This window comes from Artibeus jamaicensis, unplaced genomic scaffold (genome assembly GCF_021234435.1).
Source record: "Artibeus jamaicensis isolate MK-2021 breed Jamaican fruit bat unplaced genomic scaffold, CSHL_Jam_final contig_1867, whole genome shotgun sequence".
In the NCBI taxonomy this organism is placed as follows: domain Eukaryota; kingdom Metazoa; phylum Chordata; class Mammalia; order Chiroptera; family Phyllostomidae; genus Artibeus; species Artibeus jamaicensis.
Genome location: NW_026521376.1, coordinates 31583 through 53404, shown reverse-complemented (window position 1 = coordinate 53404; position 21822 = coordinate 31583). Strand labels below are relative to the sequence as shown.

General features: G+C 40.5%; 1 protein-coding gene across 1 annotated transcript; it reads right to left on the bottom strand.

Annotated features, from left to right (window-relative positions):
• Positions 1 to 454: 454 nt before the first annotated feature.
• On the bottom strand, positions 455 to 20641 carry LOC119046511 (adhesion G protein-coupled receptor E2-like). Its single transcript, XM_053671938.1, is given in 17 exon segments — positions 455 to 1164; positions 1250 to 1418; positions 2775 to 2866; positions 3264 to 3330; positions 5503 to 5736; positions 6005 to 6201; positions 9468 to 9647; positions 9859 to 10055; positions 10249 to 10359; positions 13264 to 13441; positions 13873 to 13950; positions 14082 to 14128; positions 14298 to 14444; positions 17107 to 17259; positions 19220 to 19342; positions 19602 to 19652; positions 20525 to 20641. Coding segments are annotated over 17 exon segments (2202 nt in total). The 5' UTR covers positions 20556 to 20641; the 3' UTR covers positions 455 to 1017.
• Positions 20642 to 21822: the final 1181 nt, after the last annotated feature.

Genomic DNA, 21822 nt, shown 5'->3' with positions numbered 1-21822 from the left:
GTGGTAATAAAATGGAATGAGAAGAGAATGAACCAGATGTCTGAAATAGCTGGTGTTTTTCAGAGCACAAAGTTGACCTTGTTTCACCCTGCTGACTTGTATTATCTCTGTGAAGAAGCTGGTAGGAACATCTGCTAGGAAAAGGAAGAAGTTAGAAGGATGAGACTTTGGAGGAATAGAGTTTGGGAAGTAGGACTTCTAGAGGGTGAATGCGGAAGAGGATGAGAAAAACACAGGCTTGCCAGGCAGTGTGGTGGGTAGATGGAAGTTGGGGAAAGTTGAGGTACTTGCACAATTCATATGAACCCCATGGGTCTCACTTTCTTTATCTACAAGAGGAAACATAATACTTAACCTTCAAGTGCAGATGGGAATACATATGAACAAAAAACATGAAAGTAGTTTTGTAAACCCAAACATAAAAATGCTTGGCAGGATTTACACTGCCAGGATCTCTCCTCTGCCCTCTGTAATTATCCTACCTGATTTTCCCAGGTATGTATGTGCTCATAGTATCAGGAATTATTGTAGACTTTTAAAGAAAGTAAAATCCAACTTAACACTTATTTTATTAACTTTTATGATGACATGTACCATGTATTTGTTGTTCTATATATAAAGAAGGAGCATGGAATGACTTGGGACAAAGGGTGGGACAAAGACTGTGCCCTTTGAGCATCACAGCCTCACATTACTAGTTCCTGCTCATTGACGGTAGATTCTCTTTTTGCCTATGATGAAGTTTCTTGTGTCTTCTCACTAAGATTAAAAACAACGTACACCATGTAACACAAAGTGTGTGCTCTATGCACATGGGAAATGAGAAGATAGTCATTTGGAAGAGTTAAGATGAGCAAAGAAACACAGTGAGTGAGAGTTGAGAAAGAGTTGCATTCATAACAGGAAAATGTCTTTGAGTGAGTCTAGGAGCAAACCCAGTGTGGGTTACTTTAGGAAATCCCCTGCTATATACCTGAGTTGTCTAGTGTGATGGACATGAGAACTCAATGAGACCAGTTAGTGAAATGCTCTGAGAGTGATGAGTAATCTTACCAAACTGTGTTTAGGGACATCTGACATAGTCCTGCTGGAGAGGGTGTACTTCTCAGAGTCCACTTTGGTTTTCCTGACCCGTCTCAACCATTGCCTGTATTGCTCCCAGACCTGCAGAGGCAAAGCATGTTCAGAGTCAGCTCACTGAGAGGAGTGAGAATGGAAAGGATGCTGGGTGGGAGTCAGATTGTGGTACCTGCTGGCTGAGGAGACAGTGTACCAGGAAGATGAAAACACCCTGTAGGCTGTTGATGATGGTGAAGAGATAGGCCATGGCATGGGCAGCTGGGTCCACCTGCAGGATTCCTAGGCACCACGTGCAGCCCAGGATGAAGAGCTGGGCCATTGCTTTAAATGTCAGCATCCTGAGTAGGAGGAGAAGGGAGACCCATGGTACACCAAGAGCAACAGAATAACGGCCACTCTCATCTTCACCCCATGGACACATGTGACTGAATTATGACCCGCTTTGGTTTTTACTCTCAATGATTCTCTAAAAAAATGCCATTAGGAACTGTGATGGTATTTTGACTTGGATTGAAGTAGTGATAATTCATGAAGTGGGTTTCAAAATGATCATGATATATCATGAATGTCCCTAATTTCATTCAACTGACATTACTGAAGATGTTCTATGTACCTGACTCTGCTCTGGGTCTTGGGTTTAAAAATATAAAAGACAATTTCTGTCTTCACAGACCTTACAGTCTCATGGAGACTAACACAACTGGTCACTTACAATATTTGTGATGTGTGAGGTACCTCTGCCTGGGTCCCATCCAGGACTGGTCCTGTCTTCTCCCTCTCTGTGAACTGTCCCCAGGTATGTTTTGCTCAGAATAGAGGCCACTCATTCTGTGCATAATTGAGGAAACCAAAGGACACCCCTAGCCTTTAAGAAGATGTGGCATGTGCATAAAGAACCTGATTATAGCAGATGTAGAAGTGGAGAGAACAGAGGGAAGAGCCTCCATGAAGGTGTGGGCATGAAGGTGTGTTCTGGGTTCTGGGAACAGGTAGGTGATTTCCTAAGAGATTTATAAACATGTAAATGTTTTTTGGATATTTTCATAGGGCCATGGAAGCAATCCACTTTTAACAAAACAAACAACATGGATGAAACTTGAAAGTATTATGCTGAGTGAAATAGGCCAGGTGTTGAAAGACAAATACCATATGATCTCACCTTTAACAGGAAGCTAAACAACAAAACAAACAAGCAAGCAGAATAAAAACAAAAGACACTGAAATAGAGAATAGGGGGACAGTGAGCAGAGGGTAGAGGGGAGGGAATTTAAGGGGAAAAGGGCAGGGATTTGGAGGAACAAATATGAAGGACACAGGGACGAGAACTAAGGGGGGTGGAGATGGGAGGGAGGTGGGGAGCATGGGGTGGGGGAGGGGGGCTGGGATGGGAGAAATAGACAAAAAACTGTACTTGAAAAATAACTAAATAAAATTGTTAAAAAACAAAACAAAACAAAGTCAACATCTCTGTAGCTGAGGTAATTTCATGTTGGATTTATGCAGAAATGAAAAGTTTCTGGCTTGCATTTGGCAGAAAAGCACAGTATCTGAGCAGGTTTCCAGGAAGTGTGGCTGCATTTCTTCTCCTGTCCCCTCAGAATCCCTGTGAAAGGACTTCAGGAGCTTGAAAATGTAGGGCCTCGCTCCTGGACCCTGCTTTGTGTGGGGCAGTGTGCCCATCTGACCCATCTCACCTCGTGTTCTGGAGGGTGGACACATCACTGTTGAGTGAGGAAATCTTGCTTTTCAGAATCCAGATGGTCATCAGAAAGAAAGCCAAGTTAATCTGTGGAAACCCCATGAGGCATATTGAATATATTCCACATCTGTATAGCTTCCTCCTAGCTCATTGAACACTTAACCCAGCAGGTAACAAGCTTTAATATTTCATAGCAGTCATAGAAAACCATATCCCAAACGAAGTTAACTCAGGCACATTCTTGTTCGGTAACTGGGGTGACCAAGTCATCCCAATTATCTGAGTTTTAGCACCAAAAGTCCAATGTCTTAGGAATCCCACTTGTCCTGATTTAAAACTATAATTGTGCCTGCTGGGATCCCCCTCAGTCCTGAGGAGAAACTGATTGATTGTTCACTTTGCCTATAGCCCTCCTTATACACCTGCTCTTATGATTGACCGTGAGCTGAGCAAGAGGGATGCTCTGATGCCATCCTTTACTCACAGAGATGATGAGGCAGACAGGGCCAAGGAAAGTCCATGCAAATCCCTGTTGTGCATGGAGCCAGCATCTAAGAGAGAGATGGAAAGAGATCAAAGAATGTATTTGCCTTTGTGGATAAACAATCAATCAATAAACATATCGCTCATGTCGCATAGTTTTTCTGTGACTCCTTTATTATATTATTATTATTCCTTTTTGTGGGTGAGAACATTTTGAGATCTGCTGTCTTAGTAAATTATAACTATTCAATATAATTTGTTAACTATAGACACTAAAAATCTGTATATGGTCTACAGACCTCCCAAACTTATTTATCTTTCATATTGATACCTTTTTATTCCTTTGATGGTGGTGATGGTTTAATGGGTGTATACTCATACCCACACTCATCAGTTGCAGATGTTAAACATGCACAACTTTTTATATATCAATCACACTTTAATAAAGTGGTTATTAAATTTTTTAATTAAAAAAACTCTGCTAAGTTTTGGGCCCCCCAAATGCTTGCAGAGATAAATATAAGCTCATAAAAGAATTAATGAATTAATTTATGGTTAACAAAAACAGAAGCATAGATGCATAGAACACACTGAGAGCTGTCAGAGGGGAGGGGCACTGGGGGACTGGGTGAAAAAAGGTGAAAGTATTAAGCAAAATATATATATTTTGACACAAAGACACAGACAACAGTATTGTGACAGCAGAGGGAAAGGGGGTAGGGGGAGTGGAAGTGGGCAATGGGGAAATAAATGGCAGAAGAAAGACACTTGACTTTGGGTAGTGAGTGCATAATGCAGTGTACAGATGATATTTTATTGAGTTGTACACTTGAAACCTGTGTGGTATTATTCACCAGTGTTGCTTCAGTAAATTAAATTAAAAAACTTATGGTTTATTGGGCAAATATTATGTCTCTTCTGAATCAGAATCTCTGCTTGGTCTGAAGATCCAGTTGCAATTAAGATAGACTGGTCTCAGCCCTTGGATGTGGCTCAGTTGGTTGGAGCATCATCCTGTATGCCAAAAGGTTGCAGGTTTGATTTCCCAGTCAGGGCACACACCTAGGTTATGGGTTTGATCCACAGTGAGGCATGTATGGAGGCAACAGATCTATGTTTCTCTCTCACATTGATATCTCTCTCTCTCTGTCTCTCTTTCTTTCAAATCAATAAATATCCTCAGGTGAGGATTAAAAAAGATAGGCTGGTCTCAGTCCTCAGGGAGGCCCCAGCTGGGTGGAAAGGTTACCAATTACACAATAGAAACAATGATGAGTTTTTTTATCAAGTGTGAGGAGCTATGAAAACATGTGGCTGGATCAGTAGCCTAGTCTGGGGTATAGGAGGTTCAGGTAGAAGGACACGGAGAGAACTTATTCTGTCTATTCTGAGATATGGAAGATGAGCAGGTACAAAGAAGGTGAGAAAACCTGGGATATGTAAGATGATGGTAAAAAGATGATGACTGTGACCTGACACAGTACTAAGGCAGGGCTCACGTACGTCACATAATTTACTTCTCATGACAACATACAGATTCAAATAATGGCAGGCCAGGCATTTGATGCTCAAGGAAACACAGCCAGTAATTCGAGGCCAAGTGAGATGCTTGAGAATGAGTTGGGAGGTGTGAGGACCATGGAGTTAGGTGGATCCACCAGAAGACTAAAAACAAACACTACTAAGGCAATGTTGATAAATTGTACCCTGTGGGCCAGCTTCAGCCATCTCCTGCTTTTGTAAATGTGTTTTACTGGAACAGTCTCATTAATTAATGCAATGAATAATATTTATATATATTCACTAACTATAAGGTACAATTAATATTATACCAATAAGTAGTCATTAATATAATATATGATTATTATTCATAATTAAATCTAAAAGATAAAAATAGTCACTTCGATTATTTTAACTACATATTAATTTATAATTATTAATAATCAATATATTAGTACATTGGTAATATTATATACAATTAATACTATATGAATATGTAATTTTTATATACAATGTAATTAACATTTAAAACAATTAACTCTCTAGGGCATAAAAATGACTAATGACCACAGTCTTCCACCAAAAAGACATCTGCAGTGTGATTACTGAGTTTTCCTCTGGCTGTTTTTCATATTCTCTTGAAATGATAGGGCTACATTGGTTCTCTGCTGGTTATTCATTTGGAGAAGATGACCATTCATGTAGGGAAGATAATCAGACTAGTGTGAACTTTAATTTACTGTGCAGCTGTTCCATAAAGGTGAGGCCTGGTTGCTGCAGAAATGGCCACAATGACAGCCGGGATTCCATAGCCCACAGGGAGCATGAACTTCATGAACCTACTCACACTGGAGTAGTTGACCACCATCAGATTGTGTGCAGTGAGAAAGAGGTGCAGACCCTCCAGCAGCATCCAGGTGAAGGAGGCCAGGTAGAGGTAGTGTAAGGCACCAGCGATGATGGTGCATAGTACCGGGGGGAGAAGTCAGGGTCACCAGGTGGGGTTGTAAGGGTGGAGTGTGGCCTTAGGACCTGTCCTATACCTCAAAGAGAACTCTGTTTATGAAGGAATTGTCAAGAGAGGATCTGTCATCCTGTTGCATCAGTCAATGTGAAATTGGCTACTCACCCCTCTAAGCTACCCAGAATCCAAGGACATTTTATTAAGGGGTAAAATGCTGCATGGCCCCATGCACATATATCTCCCAGACAGGACAAGGGTCCTTGGGGGATGTCAGTACCTTAATCTCTGTTCTGTCAATGGCTGTGAGGAAGAGCAGGTGGGCCAGGAAGAGGCAGATGCAGAGCTGCAGGTGGAGGGAGGTGCTGGTGTTCTGGATGGTTTTGCACAGCAGGAAGGTGAGGGCCACCAGGAGAAGGCATAGCAGAGAGAGGCTCAACCCCACATAGGTGATCACAGCCAGGGCAGGATCCTCCTCCTGGGACCCAGCAAAGAGATCTCAATCAAACTTTTCTGCTCTGGGGTAAAATTGTGTTTTTCAAAGTACACAGATTAGAATGACAAAACAAACAAAAAATAGTGATAAGTGTGGGCAAAACAGAATGACTGGAACTCTCATACACTGCTGGATGAGAATGTAAGAGGTAACTTCTTCTGGAGTGGAGTTTGGTGGTTTCTTATAAACGTATGTAGGAGTACTATATGACCCATAAAATCCATATCTGAGAGTTTACCCAAGAGAAAGAGAAAAAGTTCATAAAAAGAATGTTTAAGAATGTTCATAGCAGCTTTATGCATAAGAGCCCAGACTGGAAACAATGTAAATGTCCAGTAACTAGAGAATAGGTAAACAACTTGTGGGGTGGTCATACACTGGCAAACTCTATAGCATTAAAAACAAATAAACTATGGTTACGGACAGTATAACAAAGGAGAATCTCATAGACACTATGTTAAACAGAAGGAGCAGACACTTCCGCCAAGATGGAGGCATAGGTGGATGTGCCGTGCCTTCTCACACAACCAAGTTTAGAGACAACTAAATATTAGCAACAGAAAACATAGCCAGAACACGGAAAATTGAACTTTTGGGAAGTCCGTTAACAACAAATTCTTCAGCCTGACCGGTAAGGGGCGAAACCAGCGGCTGGTGAGGGGTTGCACAGGAGGACTCGGTCAGACGGACTCAGGTGCAGAATCCAAAAGCGGAATCCAGGCGCAGGGTTGGACCTAGTGAGCGACCGAGCGAGCCACCAGGCAAGCGACCGCGGGGGAGACAGCAGGGAAGCGGTGCTGCGTGTTGACTGTGGTCGCCCATTTGTGCGCGAGCGGACAGGCGAGGGAGTGGGCAGTTGGACCGAGGCCCGGCGGTCCCCGCGGCAAGCGGCAGTAGAGGGCGCCGCCATTTCCCCACTCTGACCACGCTTCCACATACAGCGTCACAACCCAGCGACCTGGGAGTCCAAGGCACCACTTCTCACACTTAAAGGGCCAGAACAGACCAAAAATGTCACAAGTTCTCAAAGCCCCAGAGCCCATAGATTTAAGCGATGAAGAAATAGCAAAACTCTCAGATGCACAGTTTAAAACACTGGTCATCAGGATCCTCACAGAACTGGTTGATTATAGCCACAAATTAGACAAATATCAATGAAAGAAACTAATCAAAATGAAGCAAAACATTGACAGGGAACCAACAGATGAAAAGGAAACTGGGACTCAAAGCAATGGAGTAGACCAGAAGAAAGAAATAAATGGCCAAACAGAAAAGAGTCAGGAAGCAAGAATTCAAAGAAGTGAGGAGAGTCTTACGAACCTCTGGGACATCTTTAAATGTTCCAACATCCGAATTATAGGGGTGCCAGAAGGGGGAAAGCCAGCACAAGATGGAAAATTTATTTGAAAAAATAATGAAGGAAAACTTCCACAATCTGGTGAAGGAGATAGACTTCCAGGAAGTCTAGGAAGTTCAGAGAGTCCCAAAGAAGTGGGACCCAAGGGGGAACACACCAAGGCACATCATAATTATATTAGCCAAGATTAAAATGAAGGAGAGAATCTTAAAAGCAGCAAGAAAAAAGGAGAGCGTTACCTACAAAGGAGTTCCTATTATAATGTCAGCTGATTTGTTAAAAGAAACCTTGCAGGCAAAGAAGGGGCTGGAAAGAAGTATTCCAAGACATGAAAGTCAAGGATCTACATCCAAGATTACTCTATCCAGCAAAGCTTTCATTTAGAATGAAAGGGCAGATAAGGTGCTTCCCAGATAAGGTCAAGTTAAAGGAGTTCATCACCACAAGCCCTTATTATATGAAATGTTAAAGGGACTTATCTAAGAAAACAAAGATAGAAAATATAAACAATAAAATGACAACAGACACAGCTAGCAGCAAATGAACCTGAGAAGAAAAACAACTAGAACAGGAACAGAATCAGAGAAATGGACATCACATGGAGGGATTTCAGTGGGACGGGGGAAGGGAGGAATGGGGGGGAAATGTACAGGGAAGAAGAAGCATAATTAGTAGGCATAAAATAGATGGGGAGAGATAAAAATGGCGCAGGAAACACTCAAAGAACTTATATGTACAACCCATGGATATGAACTAAGGAGGGGGAATGCTGGAGGGTTGGAGGTGCAGGGTGGAGGGAGGATACAGAGGGAAAAAATGGGAAAACTATAATAGCATAATCAGTAAAAAATACTTAAAAATATAAATAATAATTCTGTCTGCAAGGAAAAGAATTTAAAGGTATTTACTGGGCAGCTACAGAAATGTGTTGAAATGTGGCAATATCTATCAGAATTATGACTATAGATTCAACCCTGCCATATTACTGTATCATAGAAGCAAAATATTAAAAAGAAAATAATTATCATTAGAGACTTGTTAAAGTGTACAATATCCATGAAATGAAAAGTTATATAGATGTAAAAATGAATGAGAAAGTTTATTATATACTGGTTTAGAATCTCTAAAATACTTTAAGTGAGAATAATGCAACTCTGGCTGGGTGGCCCAGTCAGTTGGAGCGTTGTCCCATACACCAAAAGGTTGCAGGTTCAATCCCCAGTCAGAGTACATATGGGAAGCAACTGATCATTTATCTCTCACATTGGTGTTTCTGTCTCTGGATTAAAAAAATGCACGAGTGAATACAGTATGAAGGGTGTGAGTGAAAACAAAACTACACATTATATGTATGTGCTTATTTACACATAAAATATCTCTGAGAGAGCTCAGAAGAAACAGATTTCTGAGGTTTCTTCTGAGAAGGACCCTGATCACTGAGTAACACGAGTGAGGAAAAGACTTTGTTACCCCTTCTGTTACTTTAGAGTTTTTAATATTTTTATATCTTCAAAAATTTAAATTAATGATAAAAATAAAAATAAAATTTAAATCAGAAAACTTGCACAATGTATTCTTATTCTATAGCAAAGTAGCAGGAAGAAACACATTTTTTTTGGGGGGGGATGAATTTTTCCTAATGCCCAGGCAGCCTGACCATTTAGCTAAAAGAGTTTTCATCCTTATCTCCATGTGGATCTTCATTGCCTTATGTCACATGGGTGAATCTCAACTCCTGGAGATCACCCAGAGAAAGTAACTGTATCCTGTGGTCAGGAGAGAATAGTTTGGCCCTTGATGCAGCTGTTCTCATTGGCTACCCTCCGATGGGTTCTCTTTCAGGTCTTTTCGGTTCCAAGTATCCCTATCTCCTGGCTGTTAGGGCTCTCACCTGCATGTTGTACTGGGCCATGAGGACAGCAAAACTGCTGAGGTGGGTGCACAGGCAGGTGGTGCTGGTGTTTCTGGTGTCCACCATCCTGCAGCCTTTGGTGGCCCAGTGACCACATCCATCCTGACCACGATCTCAGAAGACACATAGCACCTCCTCCTTGGGTCCAGGGATCATCGGCTGTAGGAATAGGGCACAGGTGTGAGCTGGTTAATGGTTCCTGTGCTCAGAGATGCTGACTCAAAGATGACCCTGGAAAGGCTGACTTTCCTGGGGAGATGGTGCACCTGTGGGGGAGGCCACTTGAATCCCTAGCCTGAGCTGAGCAGCAGGACTGTGTCCAGGACTCAGGCTCCTCCCACACCTACAGCCCAGTCCCACCAAGACTCACGTGGTGGGAGAAGATGAAAGTGACTGGGGAGCTGAGGTCCTGGGTGTCTTTGTTGTTCAGAAAGGCGGAGTTGACATCAGAAACCAGGACTGGGGAGACGCCCTGCAGCAAGCCTTTGTGTGTCTCTAGGACCAGAGAGGCCTCAACCAGCAGCTTGCCCATCCCTGGAGTACAGATAAGGCCCGCCACCGAAGCACCTGCAGAACGAGGCCAAGGCTGACATCTTGGGGTGCCCACCAGGGCAACTTCCACTCATATGAGCTCTCCCTGGTGGGCCTATGGACCCTACATTTTATTTTTTAATGTTTAATAATTCTCTGTGTTCCATGCTGGCTGTCTTGCCCCATAGCAAGGTCTCAGTGGCCTTCCCTTCCCCAGCTCAGTCATTACCCAAGTCATTGGATTTCTGCACCACATCCCGGTCAAACTTCATCATTGCCTGGCTCTGTCTCAAGGTGATGGCTCCCACTCCTTGCTCCTCCTGCACCACCAGAGACAGTTCTGTAGTAGTGGCAATGGCATGAGAGATGGGAGAAGTCAGGTTACATCTTGCAATTGGGACTGGCTTTTTCAGTGTGTTGGTAAATGACATGAAATTTAAGTAATAAAAGAAGAGTAGTGTGGCTGGTATAAGACTGTTATTTTAGCATTTTTACAAGCTTAAAACAAGTGTCTCCAAAAATTGAACGTATTTAGAAAACACTCTACTAAAACTGTGTCATGTATTTTAAGAAAAGGAAGAAAATGCTCTCAAACAATATAAGGGTTCTGTCGCAATGACAAATTCTAACTCTAGTTCAAAGATTTTAAAAATTTAAATGCATATAACACTATTCTTAAATTTGATGTAGGTATTTGCAACTCAAAGTCTGACAGAGGTCTAGTACCCAGAATATACAGGAGTGGGCAAAAGTAGATTAGTAATAATAATAATAAATAAAATAATTAATATATAATAATACAAGAATAAACTCTGTTTTATGTACTCACAACTGTAAACCTACCTTTGCCCACCCCAAATAGAGTTCTTACAACTCAGTAATAAGACAAATAACCCACTTTAAAACTAGGTAAAAGATTGAATAAACATTTCTCCAAAGAAGATATAGGAAGATATTTAACATTATTAGTTATTAGGTAAATAAAATTAAAACCCAACCCCAGTGAGATGCCACCTCATACTTAGTAGAATAGCTACAATCAAAAGCTCAAAAAATAGCAAATGTTGGCAAAATGTGCCAAAATTGAAACCCTCATACACTACCGGTGGGAATATAAATGGTGCAGCTACTTTGGAAAACAGTAGCAATTCTTAAAATGATAAATATAGAGTTGGTATATGCCTCAGCAATTCCACTCCTAGTTATGTAACCAAAAGAAAAGAAAACATGCATCCAAGCAAATACTTGTTCATGAATGTTAATTCATAAGTGCCAAAAAGCAGAAACAACCCAAATGTTCACCAAATGATTAAATAAAATGTGTATAACCACATAATAGCATACTATGCATCGATAAAAAGAAATGAAGTATTGATATGTGCTACAGCATGAGTGAACTTCAAAAACATCATGCTGAGTGAAAGAAGCCAATCGCATGAAACCACATATTATATATAATCCCATTTATATGAAATGGCCAGAGTAGGTAAATCTATGGAGATAGGAAACTGATTAGTGGTTGCCACAGAATCGGGGTTCCAGGAATGGGAGTATCTGCTAGTGGGTATGGGATTTCTGTTTGAGGTGATGAAAATGTTCCATAATTGTTTCATGGTGATGGTGCACAACTTTGTGACTATGTTAAAACCATCAACTTATACACTTTAAAGGGTGTGTTTATGGTGTGTAAATTGTATCCTAAAAACACTCTTAAAAAAACACCTGATCAAGGTTGAGTCTGCTTGATAACTGCCACCTACATATGGTGAAGTTTTAAAAAATGTCTGGAAATGCTTTCTTTGAAATACAAATGGAGCCATTAATAAAATGATTGCAATGACCAAGATTGTTTGAGATGAAAGAGTCAGAGGGAAGTATTTGTGACCAGTGTTTAATACTCTCTTACCATCTTCCTGGGCAGTATAGGTGTTGAAAGAGCTGAGAAAATTACACAAAAATGACATGTTTCCACAATAAAATCATTGATGTAATGTTATTCAAGATTGTACTTAAAACAGACAAAATATTATGTAATTTTCAACATTTCAAGATTAATTGCATTTTTTCACTTGCAAGCAGTGTTTATGTTTTTAATTATTGTTCAAGTACAGTTGTCTCCATTTTCACCCCACCACACCCACCCCACCCATCCCTACCTCCCACTCTAAATCTACCCTCTTTGGCTTTGCCCATGTGTCCTTTATGTATGTTCCTTGATAGACCTTCCCCTATTTTCTCCCATTTTCCCTCTTTCTCCTCTCCTTTGGTTCTTGTAATTTTGTTCTTTATTTTAATGTTTCTGGTTATATCTTGTTTGTTTTGTTGATTAGGTTCCACTCAAAGTTAGATCATATGGTATTTGTCTTTCACTGCCTTACTTATTTCACTTAGCATAATGCTCCCTGGTTCTCTCCATGCTGTCACAAAGAGTAGGAGTTCCTTCTTTCTTTCTGCTGTGTAGTATTCCACTGTGTAAATGTACCATAGTTTTTTTATCCACTTATTTACTGGTGGAAACTTAGGTTGCTTCCAGCACTTGGCTATTGTAAATTGTGCTGCTATGAACATTAGGGTGCATTGTTTCTTTTGGATTGGTGTTTCAGGGCTCCTAGGGTATAATCCCAGCAGTGGAATTGCCCGGTCAAAAGGCAGTTCCACTTTTAGTTTTCTGAGAAAATTCCATACTGTTTTCCACAGTGGCTGCGCCAGTCTGCATTCCCACCAACAGTGGACTAGGGGTTCATTTTCTCCACAACCTCACCAGCACTTGTTCATTGGTTTGTTTATGATGACCATTCTGACTAGTGTGAAGTGGTATCGCACTGTGGTTTTAATGTGCATCTCTCTGATGGCTAGTGATGCGGAGCATCCTTTTATATGTCTCTGGCCCTTTGTATGTCCTCTTTTGGGGGAAGTGTCTATTTTTGAACACCTTATTTTTATTAATATAATTACAGGTATTTTGTTATAATTATATAAGTAATATAGTGATATACTTATCATTGATGTTTGCTTGTATTTATTTTTGCTCCTCATTTATTTAAATTTAAGTTTTGTGCTTGAAACAAATGAAAAACTTAGTTTCAAAGGGCTTTATTCTCTTACATGAGTAATATTTTATTTTAAATAAAACCCTGAGATGTGAGTGTGGTCACTTGGTTCCAATGGAGCGGTATCTAGGGAGAAGGAGGAATTAGATGGTGAACAGGTGGAGCAGGAGTCTGAGGTAGACCCAGGTGCTTACCTGTGCCTGCAGGAGCATGCATAGTCAATGGCCAATTGGATAGATCCTTGCTCAGCCCTCTCAGAACATCCTCCAGGCCACTGAGCAGGTTAGTGGCTACACAGCGCTGCTCTGAGTGGGGCAGGGTCTCTAGGTCCCCAGGGGTCTCTAGCAGCTCACCCACCTCCTGCACAAGGTTCTGGGGCAATGGGGACACAAGACAGTAGACAACAGACCAACGGGGCTTCATGAAGACCCTGATTATTTAGCCCCAAAGAACAGACCCTAGAAACCGTCTATTTGGAGAATAACAGTGGGACTGAATTAGATTCCTCAGATAGCCTTTGCTGCTTAGATCATAGCCACACAGAGGTGAATCTGTGTCAGGAATTCCAAGGATGACATAAACCCAAAGTCCAAAGCCAACAACAGGGAAAGAACCATAAGTAAGTGCACCTGGGTGTTTTTAAAAGTGCTTCTAGATACCTGAGTGTACCAGCCTTCTCCCCAATATGGGTGAGAAGCCAGTTGCAGTGTCTACTATATGGGCATTTGGCTGCACTGCTACCAAAGTAATCTGGGTCTCTATGGGATTTCCATATCTTGCCTCTTTCTTGGTTCTGACTTTACCTGGATGGTGTTCTCAGCCCAGGCTGGCTTGAAGTCTTGAGATAACTGCTCGATTTTGTCAAAGAAGCGGGTGAGGCTCTGGGGAGACCGAATGAACATGGGGGTTGGTCAGAGGTCCTGAAGAGGAAACTTGAGAAGAGGACAGAGAAGCAGGATGGTGTTGGCAAGGATCTCTATGCTTCCTGGTCTTCTGCTGAGTCTTCACTCACCTGACTCTTGACTCCAGAAGGTGGTGTCCAAGAGGAAAAGGGGGATTCTGCAAAGAAAAGAGGCAGGAGCACCGTTGGTATGTGTGTGCATGTGCATCATGTGAGTGTGCACATGTGCACTTGTTTTTGTGTGCACACACGCACCAATGTGGTTCGAATACATGCATGTGTATGCACACACGTGTCCATGTGTGTATGTGTGTCAGGACCATATACCTTCACAGACAGTGGTGTTTAGGCCATTCAGAGGGCTGGACCCAGCTACCCAGTCATGATGACAGTAGCATCTGTAGCTGCCCCTCACATTGATGCAGCGAGTGGAGTTGTGGCATTGGTGTTGTCCTGAGCTGCACTCATCCACATCTGGAGACATAAAAAGGAGGATCAGTCCCACAGCCCAGTCCTGCTAAGGCCTCCCTTCTACTCGCCAACCCCAGCCTTACTACCCTTTACCACCTTTCTCAAGTGCAGGCATCAAGGAGTCCATCACAGCTAAAATGGGTACCATCTTGTGGTGGCACTCTCAGCTCTCCCACCACCTCAGGGTGGGGGCTGACAAACTATGGCCCCAGGCCAAGTCCACCTGCTGCCTGTTTCTGTACAGTCCATGAGCTAAGAGTAGTTTTTATATTTTTAAGTGGCCAAAAATGTCAAAGAAAGAGCTATCTTTTATGACACATGAAAATTTTATAAAATTCAACTTATATTAATATCCATAAAGTTTCATTGGAATGAAGCAATGCTTATTTATTTATATGTTGTCTATGGTTGCTTTCAAACTATAATGGCAGAGTTAAGTAGTTGTGACAGATACCTTCTGGTTCTCAAAGCTTAAGATCTTTACTATATGGCTCTTCACAGAAGGAGGTTTTCTAGTCTCTATATTCAAGCAAGGTGAGCAAGACAAGAACTATGTGAATGTGAGTGTGAGTGTGACTGTGTGTGTGTGTTATATCTTTCGTCAGAGTTGCTTGGTGAGTGGTGAGTATGGTAGACAAAACAATGGCCTCTTCAAGGATGTCTAAGTGTCTAAGTTCTAATTTTTGGAATGTATGAGTATGTTACCTTTCACTCAAAATAATTTTTGAGCTTGTGATTAAGGATGTTGAAATGGCAGATAATCCTGGATGACCAGGATGCGCTTGATGTAATCACAAAGGTCCTATTTATGAGAGTGGGGGAGGAAGTCAGAGAGGAGAAGAGGTGATAGATATGCTGTTGGCTTTGAAGGGAAGGAAAGAAGCCTAGAACCATGGAATGCAGATAAACTCCAGAAGCTAAAAGAGGGAGGAAACAGATCTTCCCCTAGGACCTACAGAAGAAACTGTTTAAAACTTCTGACCTTCCAAACTCTAAGGGAATATATTTGTTTTGTTTTCAACTACTAAGTTTATATGAGCAATAGGAAACTAGTACAATGGTCCATTCAGGAATCTGAGAATGGCTTCCAGCCAAGTGGCGTTGGAATCAGCTCTTAGCATTGCTTCAGGAGTCCAGTGGATAACCCGAGCTGTGATTAGCTAGCTCACAAAGCCCCCAGCCACTGGCTGATGCTTTTCTTCAACCTCCTATGGCTCCAGTCACAGGTCTACACTCCAGGACAGCCTCAGAGTTGCCCACAACCTATGGGTGAATGGTAGGCCACACCTAGAAGGAACTTATTTTGGCCTCAGGATATCTCAGGCATTTGTGCAATCTCCTCACTCAGAGGAAGTTTCTTATTTCTAGAGAAGTTTGTGGATGAGAAATGAGGAAGCCATGTGATTGTGGTCACAGTGTTGAGTAAATGTGGGTATCTTAAAATTTATTTGGCTCCAAACTTCTCCTTCTCTCTTTTCTAATTAGGGGAAAAATTGGATCCTCTTGTGCTAACTTAGAGAATAGGAGAGTGGAGTTTGGACAATATTTAAATATAGCTTTTTCTGTCTGTAACCTAGACAATGAAGTGAGAGGAGCCCTGAAAGTTGGAGGTTTCTCTCCTCTAGGGCTGGTGAATAGCTTAGAAATAGATAATCCTCCTAACAAGATTAATGTTTACATACAGATGACTTCTCATAGATGCATACACTGAAACCTGTGTAATCTTATTTACCAGTGTCATCCCAATAAATTTAAATAAATCTTTCAAAAACATTTAAAGCAAGTATATTGCTGTCATATTTCTTAATGTTGAAAGGTTTATTTTCTTTTAATTTTATTTATTTATTTTTAGAGAGAGGAGAATAGAAACAGAAAGAGAAGGAAAGAAACACCAATGTGTGATTGCCTCTCACCTGCTCCCTACTGGGGACATGGCCTGCAACCCAGGCTTGTGTCCTGACTGGGAATCAAACTGGCTGGCACTCAAACCATTGAGTTTTCAGGCCAGCACTGAATCCACTGAGCCACACCAGCCAGGGCTGTTGAAAGATTTAGTATTTTACTTTTCTCTTTGTAAATTCTAAACAACTCTGTCTTTAAATTATTTCAAATACTTTGAAACATTATTCAAACAACTATACAAATAATAAAAATAGATAGTATCAAAACAATTAATGCATTGAAAAGTCATTAATTAATCTAAGTCTGTTAAGCTTTATTTAAAGTGTATTATATAGTACAATGAGACATTATTCAACAATAAACAAATGAAATCTTGCCATTTGCAACAACATGGATGGAACTGGAAAGCATTATGCTGAGTGAAATATGCCAGGTGCTGAAAGGCAAATACCATATGAAAAAGTTCTTAAGTTTATAATTGTATGGCTCTACCATGTCATTTGTTTCCAATCTTTAACTATTGCATATTATATTGCTATAAAGAACCTTTTAAATATACCCTAACATGGAGTTGTAAGTCTGAACAAGAACAGAAAATGGGAGGGATGGGATCCATAAATAGACCTAAGTAGGCTTTCTCCTGGGCTCTCAGATCTAGTAATAACTGTTCCAAGATGGCCTCAAAGCTGACTGGATGAACTTGAGTGTGAGAGCAGCATGGGGAGACAGGTAGAGGGAACACATGACATGGGTAACTACTTACCTTGACAAGTGTTTGTCTCAGTTTAGAATTTGGTGCCCCCTGAAATGAGCTTGTACCCAGAAAGGCACTCACAATAATAACTTCCCTCCAAATTATGACAATCTGCAAAGCTTCCACAAGACATGTATAATGGTGGACCACACTCGCTGATATCTGGAACACAAGTGGGAACTGCTAGGATGGGCCAAAATTCTGGTTAGAATTGGTAGCAACCAGATTTAAATGCATTTACTCCTTGTGTTTTCATTTTAAACAAAATAATGTGTTTGCGGGAGAAAACTGGAAAAGCAGAAAATGCAAAGAACACAGATATGTAATCATTGAAACAATTTTAAAAAGGGAGAATAGGTACCTATTGCTCAGCTTCACCAAGTATTAAGACTGCATCATTACTTTTTCATCTATGCCCACCTCCCATGGAATCACACTACAGCTTAGGTTTATGCAAATTCTTCCAGGTTGTAAAATATATTGTGACAACTGTTCCATATCAAAATAATAAATAACTTTCATGATTGTAGAATATTCCATAGTAAGAATATTTCATATTTCATCTAATTCATGATCAACTCAGAAAGCTGTAGTTCGAGATGGGGTCCATGTTCTCCCACTTTCTAGCCGTTTGGCTTTGGACCAGTTACTTCACCTCTCGAGGCCCAAGTTTTCTCATTTACTTTAAATTTTTTTTATTTTAATTGTTGTTCAAATACAGTTTTCTGCCTTTTACCCCCATCCCAGACCACCTCCCCAGCCCTCCCCACCTTGTTCCTATTTCTACCCCCACCCTGTTATTGTCCATGTATCTTTTATACTTGTTCCTGCAAACCCTTCACCCTTTTCCCCTGAAATTCTCTCCCCTCTGGTCACTGTCAGCCTGTTCTCTATTTCAGTGTCTTTGGTTATATTTTGCTTGTTTGTTTGTTTTGTTGATTAGGTTCCTGTTAAAGGTGAGATCATATGGTATTTGTCTTTCACCACCTGGCTTTCTTCACCTAGCATGCTTTCCAGTTCTATCCATGCTGTTGTAAAGAATAGGAGCTCCTTCTTTCTAATTTACTTTTCAAGGGGTTGCTCTGAGCCTGTTACAGGACATTGTTTGAGAGCCTCCTCATCTTCAAATTAACCCCGTCTGAATTCCAGCATACAACCAGCTAGCTGGGTGAGCCTGAGCAAGCTACCTCCCAAAGTTTCTGTTTCCTTCTCTCTAATAGTATCATCTAGACAGCATGTGGTTTAAGTTAATTTTAATTTTAGAAATTGTGCTTTACAGATGGAAAATGGCTATACTGACAAGAGATTACAGTGGTTATTTTTAGATGGAGGAACTAAGATTCTGGCTTATATGGAATTTTCTGAAAACAAGTGTTAGAGTTGGTGGAACATTGCAAATCTGTGGTTGCTGTGTGGTCCTTGCCAGAGTTTCCTCTTTTGCCCTGGTGCCTCTAGCCTTGACCAATATACAACAACAAAAACTTCAACAACAACAATGACAACAAAATGCATTGACTTATCAGGTGAAAGGCAGTGTCTTGTTTTTTTACATGTTATTAATTTATCTTTTTTTATTGAGATGAAAAGTCACATAACAAAATCAACCGTTTTAAACAGAACCATTCAGTTGTATTTAACACACTCACAGTGTTGTGTAACCACCAATTCTATTTAGTCCCAAAACATTTTTATCTCTCTAAAAGAAATTCCATTAATTAGTCATTCTCCATTCCCCTCGTCTCTGGCATCTGGTACCTATCATTTTGCTTTCTGTTTCCATGGATTCTATTTGTACATATTCATTATTTTAAAGCACACAGGAACTACGTGAGTTGATAATATTATTGTCCCTGATTTACAGATAAGGGAATTGAGATGCTGGGAAGTGAGACAATTTACCTGGACTCACACAGTTGGTCAGTAATACAGCTGGAATTAAGATAGCCTAGCTCCAAAGCCTGAGCTCTGAACACTATACCCATGACCATGAGAACTGAGTGCCCTGTTTCTTGATTCCTCTCTCCTACCCTTAACAAAGAACCTTAATGCTCTTTCAAGAGCTGAGGACTCTAGATGCCCCCAAATTTCCAATACCCTCCGCTATTTTACCTCAGCCTCTTACCTGTACAGACTTCCAAGAGAGAGCTAAAGATGGTCTTCCCAGACAGAGAAGTGAATCCAGGATCACACTGGCAGGAAGTGGCATTGAGACAATGGGCGTTGCATGGGCATCGAACACAGAGAGCTGTGGGAAATGGACATTTAGGTCTGAGCTCCTTCAGAAGATGCCAGCTGCCAGTTGGGAACAAGGAGATGGAGGAAGGAGAGGGAAGAGATGCCTGTTTTCATATAAAGAAGAGCCCTTGGTAATAGACTGGAAGTTTGAAAAAGAAGGGTCACTTTCTCAAAGCCTAAGAAGACCATTCCCAAGGATAAGTCCTTGTTAGTGTGAAGTTCCTTTCCTGGGCTCCAGGTGGTGGTGGGGTTTGTTTGAACATACTCACTTCCAGACCTCTGGGCAATAGCTCCCCATGATATTAGCAGGACCCAGAGCCCTAGAACAAAGAGAGAGAAGATATGGCTATGGCTCAGAAATGAGATCCAGAGCACCCACAGAAATAGCTTTGACCACATGGTGAAGTGAACCCCCATCCCTTTACAGCTCCATGGCTTCTAGGAGTATCCTAGTATTTTCCTCTGCACAGGCTCCTGTACTTTCTCACAGGACCTTGGGGAGGAAAGATTTTCCCCTTTATCTTCCATAAGTCCCCCAGGCATTGATACCAATAGGCTTTTAGTATAAGGATGAAAATCTACACAGATAGAAAAGAACAGGCACACATACTAGATCATCTATTCTCATCTGTTTTACAAAATACATCTTATGAAGAAACTTCTTGGATCTGGCCCTCTTTTTCAGATACTAATCTTAGTTCTTTACAGTCCAGGATCTTAAAAAAATTTTTACTGTTAGTAGAAAATTCAAAACATATTAAAAAGTAGAAAAACAGACAACCAAACCCCTGTGTATCAATCATCCCACTATAACAATCATAAACTTATGACAACTTTTATTTCATCTATATCTCTATTTACTCCCTGCCCCCACTGGATTATTTGGAGGCAAATTACAGGCATCCTATTACTTCTCAGGATATATTCTAAGAACAAAAATATTTATGGGTAATAATAGAAACAAGTTATAGATAATAAATTGAGAGATCCCAAAATAAGCCCCCGATTTTTCCCTGGCTGCAAGTTCAAACCACTTCCTTCTCGGAGAGGCTAATAGAACAAAACAAACCACACGTCTTTGTTATTACTCTTCTGAGAGACTGTGTAACAGCAAGCTAGGAATCACACAGAAGACACAGAAGTTTCTCCAAAGGGATAACTAATACTCAAATGCCCTCCCAATTATACCTACTTGGATAAAATGCACAATATCTGCTCCTCATTGTGCAGAAATATGAAGCCTGAGCAGTGAAGGAATTTTATCTTGAGCTGTGAATGAATGTTTCCAGTTGAAGCAAATAATGTGTGCCTTAGAGGAACTGAATTTGGGAAGAGCTAACCAAACTGCTTTTTCCCCCTCTCACCCCCCAAATTTAGAGTTATCAGATCTTTCTGTTCTGCTTTTTATTCTTTGCTTAGCATTATACTATTTGGACTGCCAAACTTCTTTCTGATATTTATTAATTCCTGATGATTAAAGACTGATACTACTCTATTTAGAGGGTCTTTCTAAAGAAGTGTAATAAATATGCAGCCCCTGGCCCCTGATACAACCCACTACTGTTTGAGCAAGAGTAAGACTACTGCCTGGCTCATATTTACTGAGTGCCTTCTACATCCCGGCTCTTGAGTCATATGAGCTACTCTTTTTCATTCTTGCTTTTCCTTATTGCTTTCACTCCAGTGATTCCCATCAAACAAGAATTTGTTGTGATAGGAAGGTGAGGAAATTTCCAGTTATTAATTTTCTCATATCAGACACATCCCTTAAGATTATTTTAACATGGAAATAGTTATTCTTGCCAATGTGTTGGGAGAATTTAATGAGCTAAAACAGATAAAGCACCTGACACATTATGTGGTCTACTAAAATACCTAAAAAGCAATATCCTTCATATCTTCATATGTAAAAGCAATTAATCATGCAAATTTAGTTATTTCCATTATTCTACCAACATTATATTACCTTATTTAATTTTTGCTTTTAATTTTCTTAAGTTACATAAAATTGTTTACTTGCCTCCATTTTAGACTCTCAAGATAAATAGAGCTGGTATTTATTTCCCACTTACACAAATTAAAAGTCTTATATCTTATTTTAAAATTGGTAAGTTTTATAACTACACTTTTGATTGTTAAAAATATTTCTTGCAACTATAGGCCAATATCCCTAATGAATATAGATACAAAAATTCTCAGTAAAGTGCTGGCAAACCAAATTTAGCAGTACAATAAAGGAATTATTCACTATGATTCAATGGGGTTCACCCCTGAAATGCAAAAATGGCTCAACATATGCAAATCTCACATTTACACAATGAATTACTATGTAGCCATACAAATGAAGGAACTCTTTCCCTCTGCAACAGCATGGATTGACCTGGAGATTATTATGCTAAGTGAAATAAGCCAGTCAGAGAAAGACAAATAGTATATGATCTCACTCACATGTGTAATCTAATGAATAAAATAAACTGACAAGAAAAAAAA